The sequence below is a fragment of the Natrix helvetica genome (assembly GCF_964273705.1).
Source record: "Natrix helvetica genome assembly, chromosome: 1".
NCBI lineage: Eukaryota > Metazoa > Chordata > Lepidosauria > Squamata > Natricidae > Natrix > Natrix helvetica.
Genome location: NC_138548.1, coordinates 142128816 through 142141018, shown reverse-complemented (window position 1 = coordinate 142141018; position 12203 = coordinate 142128816). Strand labels below are relative to the sequence as shown.

Below are 12203 nucleotides of genomic sequence, written 5' to 3'. Positions count from 1 at the left end.
TATTTAAATATCTTCTCACGAAAAAATGCTCACAATTTCAAATACAGAATCATAATCATTTAATTTTTGCCACTGAAATTTTTAATTACTTTTTAATAGCTTCCTGACGTAATTTGACATACTATTGTGAAATGATAGTGAGATAGGTTGCATATAAATTAAATAAATTTTAAAAAATCGAACTTGCAGCTCTTGCATTTCCTGATAGTTTTCTACTCAGTTACTCATCACACATTAAAATAATTAAATACATTAATTTCCTACAGTTTTTAAAATGACAGTGGGTGATAATATAAAAAATAATAATAGAGTAATTCTTTGCCAGGCTTTGAATGGATGTCTAGTTTATGGTAGGGCTAAACAGGTTTACTGTAAATGGCCCAAAGAGGCAACATTTCTTCTATTATGGAGGTAGGTATTTTACTTTAAAATCTCATTGCCATAATACTGAAATGATAACCTTAGAATTTTTATACCGAACTTCTGTTCTTTCCTATTCGGTTTTTAAAAATTTGCAGCCTAGTACTCCAGGCATTGGGGAAGGGTGCTGGTATTATAGCCTGTTTCTCACTTACTCAGAGGAGCAGTTATTATGAAAAAATAACATTTTATAAATTCTTCCATTCTTGCCTTCAGATTTCCTATGAATATAAATTGCTACATATTAGTTTTATTCCTAATGTCTCAACATATTTCAAAATATGATACAGTGTGGAAATCAGTTTGATCCATTAGTCAAAGTGCTGAAGTAGGAATGGTGAAATCTGCATTGAAGGCCTAACTTAGATATGGACGCCATCTGAGTAACTTTGTGCTACTTCAGGGGTGTCAAAGTTTTGGTGTCACATTGTCGTCACGTGACATATTGCAACTTCCCCTCCCCCTTTGCTAAATGGGGTGGGCGTGGCCAGCCTGTGATGCATCTGGTCTGCGGGCCGCGAGTTTGACATCCCTGGGTTAGTTGTTCCCTTTCAACCTTGGGAGAAAGCAATGGGAAACTACCTCCAAACAAGAAGCTAAGAAAAATTATGAAATCTATACAGTCACTAGAATTAAGTCTGACTTGAAAGCAAAATTTAAAATAATTGTCCCCAATGTAAATTTCTGCAAAGAATTGTCTCATAAACTTTTATTTACATTACTTTTATCCTACTTTTTTTCTTTTAAAAGAAGACTGTTTGACTAGAAGTTTATATATTTAAATAAGATATGTCATATAAGCTTCAAATCAGAGGTGAAATTTGACCAGTTCTATCCAGCTCAGGCGAACCGAACCGGTAGTGGCGGCAGGAGGTTCTGCCTGCCCATCCGGATGTCATCACATCCTGTTTTTGATGGTCTGCGCATGTGTGGACAGTTCTGTGCATGCGCAGAGGTGGTGTGCTTGCTTTTACGAACCGGTAGCGAAGGTAAGTTGATTTCACTCCTGCTTCAAACCAATTGAACTACAAATTACACAGCAACATTAAACATTAAAGCATAGACTCAAAATCAGATAACATACTTTTAATTGCTCATCAAAGTCCTCCATAGATTCAATCAGTTTTCCAGGCTCATGTTCCCCAAGTGGAAATGGATAATCTGTTCCCAACATCACTTTCTCCTGAAAATAGAAACAAGTAGATTGACCTGTTGGCATTTTAATGGATGTTTGTTTTTCATCTTAAGGAATCATGAAAACACACAAGGAATTTGTCTTCGGTGCATAAGCTCTCAGTGTATATACAACAATAAAATGATATAAGATATCAACAGGAGAAAGCAATAGGAAAGATGAGAAGGATATTTCTGATATAATTATTTTCTATTGCAATAGCACTTAGACTTATATACCACTTCACAGTGCTTTACAGTCCTCTCTAAGTGGTTTACAGTCAATGTATTGCCTCCATCAATCTGGGTCCTCATTTTACCAACCACGGAAAGATGGAAGGCTGAGTCAACCTTCAGCCTGGTGAGATTCAAATTGCCAAATTGCAGGCAGCAGGCAATCAGCAGAAGTAGCCTGCAGTACTGCATTCTAACCACTGCATCACCACGGCTCTGTATAGGTAAAAGTATGTAGTTTATGTATTTCAGTACGCAAGAATTTCTCACTTTTATTTACTAAAAGATAGATTGCAGGGAAGATAATAATTTGGAATAAAAGATAGAATCTGGTTTTGAAAGTCAGCATCTAGTTGATGAACAATATTAATAAAGCATTTGAACCAAAGGCTTCTGTGGGAGGAAAGTCCAACATGGTGGCCATAATAACATGACTGTAGCCCACCATGGTTTTTTACATGCACCACACCAGTGGTGGGTTCCGACCGGTTCAGCCGAACCGGTAGTGGTTTAGTGGACTGGGTTGCTGGAACCAGCAGCGACCCAGGCTGGCCACACACCCGAACCAGTTCCCCGGTCAGTGCCATCGGCGGCGCGATCTTGTTTTTCAGTTGTGCACATGCACAGAACAATTTTAATTGCACTGCGCATCAAGCGTGCCACACGCATCAAGCACATGCACGAGCGAACCAGCAGTAGTGCCTGCCAGAACCCCTCCCTGCACCATGCAAGCAGCACATGTAAAACGGGGTAAGATTTCAATTACTGATTTTAACCCCCAAGGTACTCTGAGTGAAATTGCATTAAATTAATTCTGATATTGAAAAAAAATAGTTTGCTTTTGCAGCATTTTAGTCAATATCTGGAAAGGAAATGGAAGATGATCAATGTAACTTTTCACCATATATTTTTATGTAGCCACTTATTAACAGCTACACATAGCTTTGGTATCTATGCTTCCATCTACAATAGGAATCTTGTTCATTTATAAAAGTATGTCTTGCACCAAAGGGAAGAAATTAGTGAAGATGAGTTATATTATGATCAGTAATGAACTGATGTTGTCCTTCATAATTCCTGTGTTTTTTCTCATCCTATTCCATTATAGAGTTTTCGGAGAATAAAGTATGTGTTTTGAACATAGACTATATTGAACAACTGGGAGAAGGATATTTCCTGTACATATAGACTAAAATACCAAAAAAATGTGGCTTTCATATTTTGGAAGTGAAACCCAATTTATTGAACCTGGAAGTAAAAAAACAACAATTTTTTTTTCTACTTGCAATTGGTGATGCATAGTAAAGAGAGCATATTTCCCTTTTTTCTAATACATATTATTTCCAGTAGGTGTCACCACAATGTTCTAAAAGAAATGCTCCAACTAAGTCCTTTAGGCCAAAATAGAGATGCCTGATTCAGGTAGTGGTGTGTGTGTGTGTGTGTGTGTGTGTGTGTGTGTGTGTGAGAGAGAGAGAGAGAGAGAGAGAGAGAGAGAGAGAGAGAGAGACATGCTAAAGCTCGGTACCTCTGTCAGGATGTAAGTCTATCAGAGATGTTACTACTGCTATATTTTTAAGAAAATGTTCATGCTGTTGCTAATTGAATTAATAGAATGATGTCTGATTTGGCCTTCAGTCTCAAAGGCTGCTTTTGTGGAGTAGTATTTACCATCTAGGAATGAACAGTATCTTGTAGTAGAGATTCTCACTCACCTTTCCTATTATGTTTATCAGCAACTTCAGTGCATGCTTATCATGAACCAGTGAATCTGTGTAGAATGAACCAAGGTATTGCCTTGGATCAATGTTGTTATGGATTGCGCACAAGTCAGGTCTCACTGTAAATCCATGGGAGATACGTCCTACTGTGTAAGGAAAGGAACCACCTAAAAATATTTTTAAAATGTAACTTATATGTTTTATGCATTAGTTTATATTCTACCTTTCCTGCAGGAGTACAGGGTGGCATATTACTCTTTCCTCCATGATTGTCCCTTCAACAACAGCAAGTGGTAAGTTGGGTTTAGAGCAGAGGTGGTATTCAGCAGGTTCCGACCAGTTCTGGAGAACTGGTAGTGGAAATTTTGAGTAGTTCAGAGAACCGGTAAATACCACTTCTGGCTGGTCCCTCCCCCATCTATTCTCTGCCTCCTAAATCCCAGCTGGTCAGGAGGGAATGGAGATTTTACAGTATCCTTCCTCTGACATGCTCACCAAGCCATGCCCACCAAGCCACGCCCACAGAACCGGTAGTAAAATTTTTGAATCCCACCATTGGTTTAGAGATCATCAACTGAGTTATCATGGCTGAGGGATTCTGCAGTTCTACACCAACAGTATAATCACAATACTACCTTGGCTTTGATACTTACCTCCATGGGCAAAGCAAACTCTCAGATTGGGGAAGCGCTCAAAAGTTCCTCCCATAATCATGGAGCAAATGGCAATGGTTGTTTCAGTGGGCATGCCTAATAATAAGAAATAATATTCAGGATTCAGGATTGCTACTAATATGATGCTATTGTACCATAAAGTTCTTACAGCTTTCTTGGACAGATCTTCAACCAAGGAATAGGAAGAAGAGCAGGAGCAGACAGAAAACTCTGTGCAATCTCAATTCTGGGGACTCAGGGCCTAGCATTACAGCAGAGATAAGCTATACAACTGTTGACATGGCACTAATGGATTTCAGCCGTGAGAGTCCACAACACAATCCATGAGAATCTTTGTGTCATTGCTTGGAGTCCTAAAGGACAGAGAGTGGTACTAGCTTCCTTGGAAAAGGACAGTGGCATACAGTATTTAAAACTGTGATATGAGATATATATGCAGTCCCATGTAGCTTTAAGTAAAATATTACCAAAAATATATTGACTCTAAGGAAGAGGGCATGTTGCTTGTTTGATCTACTGTTATTTACTAAAACCAATACTGGATTATTATTAATACGTTGCAGTGGTGGGTTACGACCAGTACGCCCCAGTACGGGCGTACCGGTGCTTGCCGGGAGCACCCGGTACCATTCTGGTACGGTGTTCCGGAGGGCCCACCTGCCCGCCTGTGCTCCTTACTGGTATTTGAAGTTTTCGGGGCATCCGCACACGCGCACGGAGCATACGGCACCTGCGTGATGCTCCGCCAAGCAGCTGGAACGTCGCGGGTGGTAAGTACGCATGTGTACTTCGTGCATTCATGTGGTGGGCGCTCGGCCCCGTTGCACCATACTGGTTGCACCGGGATCCGCAACCCACCACTGATACGTTGGCTAGCCATACTATTAGAGAACATGATGTAGGTGCTACGAAAGGATCTTGTATGTTTATTCTTCATTTGTCCTAGCACTGTTATTGTTACGTGGTTGGGTAATGAAACATCTGCAAGAAAACAACCAAAGTCAGAGAATACCAAGGACCCTTTGGATGGAAGCACTGCTGTTGTACTGCTTTCCCTACTACACAACACCTTCTCTGCCTGAGCTGCTGGATTCTGACACCGAGTTGATGGTTGAGATTCCATGCCATGGAGTCCAGAATGATTCCAGAGCTCATGGTGTCCATGACAGCCATGGAACTTCCCTTTGTAGGCAAGGTGGTAGAGAATATGCTCAGGGATCAACTTCGGTGAAGTCTGGAAGTGGATTATATGGATTCATTTCCGTTGGGTTTCTGGCTAAGGTTTTGTATGAGGATGGCATTGGCCATGCTTGCTGATGACTTTTGGGGCTCCTTTACAATAAATAGAAATATTGAGTTACAACCTTTCATTTAGTGGCCATTTGAATTTACAATGGCACAGAAAAAGTGACTTACGACAGTTTTTCATACTTTGAAACCATTGCAGCCTTCCCATGGTCATGTGACCAAAATTCAAATGCTTGGCAACGGGCTCATATTTATGATAGTTGCAGTCTCAAGATCATGTGATCTCCTTTTGTGACTTTACGACAAGCAAAGTCAATGAGAAAACCAGATCCACTTTGCAACTATATTACTAATTTAATAACCGCATTGATTCACTTAACAACTGTGGTAAGAAAAATGTAAAACGGGGCGAAAACTCACGTTAACGGTTTCGCTTAGCAACTGAAATTTTGGGTTCAATTGCGATCGTACGTTGAGGACTACCTGTAACTAGTTCCTCTTCATAAATGTTATTCCTGTGCCTACTTTAATGAGAGTGTCAGAAAACTTCCATCCGCATAAGTGATTTTAAAAAAAGTCTCTTGATTGCACCAGATTTTTGAAAAAAAATCAAACCAACAAACCAAACCAATAATTGTCACAGAAAATGCCACTTCTGTACAGCAATTACTGACCTACAAGCCAGGGAAGCCAGTATTTAGACATCCTTCCATCTGTCTGCATGTCCCAAGGATGCACAAAGAGGCAGCAGTTTAATTGTTCAGCAGCCTTAAATCGCCAAGAGAGAATTTAAAAGATTATTAAATAGAGGACAATAGGGATGATAGCTCAGGCCATTAAGCTGATGTTTTTAAATAGAAAAAAAAATTAACTCTTCTCATTACTGGACTTGTGGGGGGAGGAGAGACAGAACACGTTTACTTACGGCATAAACGGGAGCCAGTTCTGGAGCACTCAATTCCCAGTTGTTGATATGGGATCCTATCTGCACCCCTGGAAATCCAAGTTCCTTCACACAGCGGTGCATTTCCTTCACGGCCAGATCTGGAGCTTGCATGGGGAGAGTGCCAAATCCAATGAATCTTTTTGGGTGCCTCCTTACTGTAGCAGCTAAGTCATTGTTTAATAATTGACACAAGTCTAGAGTATCCTGTGGTTTAGCCTGGAAACAAACAATTAGAGGATTGAGTAATTAAAACATCATTTTGGGGTTGAGAGGATTGGTTGAACCTTAAGTAGAAACATTTGGAAAACAATACCTAATTAGAACCAAAGGTCTAAGTATTTTTACTCAATAAAACAATTAAACCATGTACAGGTAGCCCTCAACTTACAACCAATTTTTTTTTAGTGAAATTACGACAATGAAAACGTGACTTTAGCAGCAACTTTATGGTCATGTGATCAAAATTTGGACGTTTGGCAACTGACTTGTATGTCCCGGGGTCATGTGTTCACCTTTTATGACTTTCTGACAAGCAAAGTTGATGGGGAAGCCAAATTCACTTTACAACCGTGGTACTACTTAACGACAGTGGTGATTCACTTAACAACTGTGGCAAGAAAGGTCATAAAATGAGGTAAAAGTCACTTAACTGTTTTTGTTACTGGTATCTGTTTCTTTGCTAAATTAAATGTCGTTGTGATATTTTATAGGTGACACAATCTTTATCGAGCTGGTATGGGAAAATTACTAGAGACTAGTAATTCAGGAGTACAATAGTTTGAAGTAAGGAATAAATTCTAATTCATTAAAAAAACTTCTGAATATGACAACTGTCACTGCGTTAATTGTTTGCTAGCCGTGCTGAAAATTTACTGCGCAGGTCATAGGCCTTATCTGACAATGATTTACTGTGCATGCTTCTTAACACATTTCTTAATACATCACACATTCCAGAGACTTCTGTACTTCTGATCTTCTGTTCGTCTGCCAAGAAGGTGGGCGACAATTGCTCTTGCCAAAATGTAACAATTAGATAGATTTGTTTTATTTTTATTTTTATATTAAAGTTTGCTTTCATTAGAACTTGTTATCGGGTCTTATTTTATTTCTTATCTGGAGATATGCTAACAAGGAGGGGCGACGGTCTGCACCTCAATCGAAGGTGGAAGGGAAACTTTCCATTCCTTCTCAACAACTATTAATTCTGCTCTTTTATTGCATGCTTGCTTCAGTCTGTGACTGTCAAGCAGAATCAATCAAAATGTTAGAAAGTAGCCTATCCTAGTCCTATCCAGGGAGAAAGGGACAGTTTGCTTAACATGTGAAGTAGCTGCTAAACATCCTATCATGTCTGCAGCATGCTTAGATTCTCCCAGCAGATAAATCTGGACAAAAACCAAAGCAAGGCAAAATATTCAAAACTCTAACAAATCATCATCACCAACTCCATGATCTGTGCAGTTAACTACTGTCCATCATGAAATGTTATGTAGATAATGGTTTTAATTTGCATAGACATGATACTGTAAAGCAGGGGTGTCAAACTCAATTTCATTCAGGGTTGCATCAGGGTTATCGTTGACCTTGGGGGGGCACTGGGGGGGCATCGCCGAGCTGGGGGGGCATGACCCTCTGCCAGTAAAAATGGAGCTTGTGGGGAGGCGTGCATGGCCCCCTGGGACTCCGTTTTTGGCCAGGACAGTCTCCTGCAGCCCTCTGTATGCAGTCCTCCGAATTCCACTTTCATTGGCAAAGGGCTGCAGGAAGCCTTCCCAGCCAAATATGGAGCCTGGGAGGGCTGTGCGCTCCATTTTGTTGGCAGAGGCACTGGGGTCCAGTCCTTCAGGGCAGCCCTGCAGACTAGATCTAAGTACCCTGTGGGACAGATCTGGTCCATGGGCCTTGAGCTTGACGCCCCTGCTGTAAAGGATCCGTATTGGAACAGTCATCTCCGTGTGCTAGCATTTTTTTCTGTTGGAATTTTTAACTTGTCACTGGGCTTTAGGAACAGAAGTAGATGCTTTAGAAGTCAAGAGGAACTGCTTGCTGCAACTGATGTTGTTAACTGAATACTGTTGGCATGGTAACCTCCATCAGCAGCAATGTTTCTTAGTGAAGAGCTTCCTGAGAAATTGGCAGAGGGGATGCTCTGAGATTACAAAAAAACCCTGGAATGTGCTCATTGGTTAAGACAATAATTATTGTATCTCTTTTGTTTTCTATGCTTTCTCCCATGACCTACCTACCTACCTACCTACCTACCTACCTACCTACCTACCTACCTACCTCTCTCTCTCTCTCTCTCTCTCTCTCTCTCACACACACACACACACACACACACACACACACACACACACACCATCACCATCACCAAACATGTAGCATATTTGGATCCAAACCAAAATTTCATTTATTCCCATGCTGCTTAGCCAACCTCTGAGTGACTGAAGGACTAGAGATGTCTCCAGCAAGTGGGAGAGGGGGACAAAGATAAAAAAATATATTTGATCCTGAAGGATCTCTGCTAAAATCATGATTGGTTCTAATTAATTGATTCAAATATGGCAGATAAATCTGGGATAATATGCCTGAACACTTCTGTCTTTGGTACTTTCAAGATAAGACTGTTGATAACTATTCTTTTGAATGGCTAAAATATGGGAAACAAAATATGGAAGCACTGTTTCTCAATTGTCTCAACAAACACATACTGTATCTAACACAAAATCCTGTTGGAGAAACAATATCTGTTTTAAGTTATTGCACAGTTGAAGAGCAGAATTTATCTTAGGGATTACAGTCCTAGTTATACCTCTGCAATAGTTTTAGTTCTCCTGGCGCTAATATTGAACACAGTGCTGCCTCTTAAGGACTGAAGCTACAGTAATTAAAGAGTAAATAAGTGTAGAATTGGTGCCATGACACCTAAATGTATGGGAGGCTGTAATTTCCAACAAAATTATGTTGGAATAGCACACGTTCTTTTTAATGTGTCAGCTGGATTTAAATGTGGGAAGATTTTAATTCATTTCATTTGTCCATCATGTTAGAAAAGGAGGAAGAATGTTATCCCTTTTCAATTTCTGTGAAATAAAAATTGCATGCTTGCACAAATTTCTTCACCATGTTGACATATTAGCCACAACTGGGGAGGGGGAATTTTCCTAAAATTTTAACCAATGGCACCTTCCTGTGATATCTACTCTTTGTGAATTCATGCTCATGTAGTTTTCTTTGGAACAATAAAGAATGTGCTTGTCATTGCTTTCTTCTGGAAACAAGTATCAGACAATATCAAAATTGTATTGTTGGATGGGGTATTTGTAATATGTAATACTGGGCACCCTATTCCAAGATTTCTTGAATCAAACCAATTATCTAGAACCATTCCAGTTTCATTTCAAGACTGGTCTGAATAAGAACTGGCTCTTTATAAACAATACTTGTTAAGAGATACACTATGCCTCCTTCTACTGGGGCACTATTCGACAACTCGTAGTAGTATTGACCTTGGTATACTTCTGAATAGTTGTACATGCAAGCTATTCTCATTCAGAACATTATGAATCACTTATGATTCCAAACATTTTATTTGCAGAAACAAATGGAGCAAATGATACTCTGGAAAAGAAGAGAATGTTCTAGTGTTGCCTAGATCATTTTATCCCTGGAATGAAGAACTTTGGATATCCCTAATTCTGATCCATCTTTGGGAAGGCCTGAGTAGCTAAGCCCAGTTCACCCTGGCAAAAAAGTTCAAAATGAATCATTATTTAAGAATATTGTGTTCTTCTGTCAGTTAGAACATAGGAAACCTATGGCATTAATGTATTGAAAATCAGCTTACTCTTATTGGCAGAAAATCAGCATCATCTTGTAATTTATTTTTACAGGTTGCATTGGTTTCTTTTTATGTTCCATTCAATTGCAGTTGCTAGATCTTTGGACTGAAAAAAGTACTTCACATATCTTATCCAGCATAGGTTATTTGCATCCTAAAATGTAAAGCTTCTTTTTTGTTATAACTTTTTTTTAAAAAAAATTGTAAAAAAAAAATCATTTCCAAAGGGAGAAGGGCTAAGATCTCTAGTCTTATATACTTTGACACTGTATATGGCCTTAGAGCAATTATTTATTTTTCACTTTTACCTTGTAATGGCCAGGGTAAGGCATTCTTTTCTCCCTCATGTGCCAGAGCTAGAAGGAAGGTGCCAGGGAAGCACCCCTAAAAGACAAGAGGTGTGTAGTAACAAACCATTACTCCAAGGGTCAAGAAGTTGGGCAGAATGTGAGGACCATAGAGATAATAAGATGAAAACCTCCATCCTTCCATATTGTGGGCTCTACCAAGCTGCTACATGTCTTCCAAGTACACAGAGTGGATTTTTATCCATTTATTGAAGATATTGAGCACTGTATTTCTTTCCAAGTATCAGAAGAGACTTGGGAGGGGGAGTGTCAAATCGATTTTTGGAAGAGTGGGCTGCAATTGCAGAGGAAATACTTGATTACAAAAGCCATTGCCTCTTTTTTTGTAGCTTTTGACTGCTGCAGCACAAATGAAAATAATTGTTCTCATTGACTTACCCAATAGCTAAACATGACAGGAACCGTCGAAAGTACCTGAACTGAGACTCCTATGGAACAGAAAAGGAATACGTGGTTTTAAATATTAAACTGCTTTATCCATTAGCAATGACAGAGCCTAAAAAATGCTGAATCAGCACAAATATCTTTTCGTTACAGTTTTATCCATGTACAGGAATTGCTTCCAAAGTTATCTTGTCAGTGGTAGACAAGTTATTATTAGTTTCATAACTTAACTTACCATTAATTGCATAACTTACAAAAATCTCTTTGACTAAGATGGCTTAGAAACTAATGGACCCTGTTCATTATTTATCCATACATTTTTGAAAGGAGTGTGTGGAAATTTGTAGAGCTTCCACAATTGTTTCTTCAGTGCAGTAAGGAATTTGGTAGTGTTAGGTGAAACTTGCAGTATGCTATTGAATGTTAGTTTTGGAGGAGGTTGATGGGTCCCTGAAGAACCAAATGCCATTCTTTACAAAGTACAAAGAGCATCTATTTAAGAGTCTCAGAATCCTCAGAAAAGACTCTGAATAGATATTATACTTGTTATTAAAGACAAAAATAATAGCTGCAAAATAAAAACCATGATTTAATCACTCCAATCACTACCCTACAAAATTAGGGGAAAAGCCTAAGCAGAGAATATTACAGTGCGGACAGAAAAGTCACAGTATAATTAATCAAATGTTGATCAATCCAAATTAACCCAAAGGAATACAACTGCAATACCATTAAAAGTCCGAAGATGTTCTCCGTGGTCATGTGGCTGGCATGACTAAATGCCAAAAATGCATGGAACACTGTTGCCTTCCCACCAAAGGTGGTTCCTATTTTTCTACTTGCATTTTTACGTGCTTTCAAACTGCTAGATTGGCAGAAGCTGGGATAAGTAACGGGAGCTCACTCTGTTACGCAGCACTGCAATAGCATTAGTTATATTGAAATACCATTAGGAACTCTAAGTTAAACTGTGGTTTAATAAATAAACTGGTATAAAATGCAAGAATGCTTCAAATGTAATTTTTAAAGAAGTACTATCAATATGGACAACGTCTGAGGAAAAGAAGATAACATTTAAGGGGAAAAAGAACATCCAGGTATCTTAGTGGGTCATTGCAATTAGTTTTCTAAATAAATCAATTCATCAATGCTAAAACATTCCCAATTGTTAAAATTCATAAAACCTTCAAATAA

General features: G+C 39.0%; 1 protein-coding gene across 3 annotated transcripts in view; it reads right to left on the bottom strand.

Annotated features, from left to right (window-relative positions):
- The window catches only part of ACMSD (aminocarboxymuconate semialdehyde decarboxylase), a 34393-nt gene that overhangs the window by 696 nt on the left and 21494 nt on the right, over positions 1-12203 (bottom strand). For 2 of the 3 annotated variants that reach the window (XM_081940180.1, XM_081940178.1), the window contains exons 4-9: positions 11004-11053; positions 6396-6632; positions 6145-6238; positions 4202-4297; positions 3543-3715; positions 1505-1603 (exon numbers count right to left, since the gene is read on the bottom strand). In XM_081940180.1, the coding sequence (XP_081796306.1) occupies positions 1505-1603; positions 3543-3715; positions 4202-4297; positions 6145-6238; positions 6396-6632; positions 11004-11053 (749 nt within the window). The remainder of the gene's footprint in view (positions 1-1504; positions 1604-3542; positions 3716-4201; positions 4298-6144; positions 6239-6395; positions 6633-11003; positions 11054-12203) is intronic. The other variant, XM_081940179.1, reaches the window with a different exon arrangement.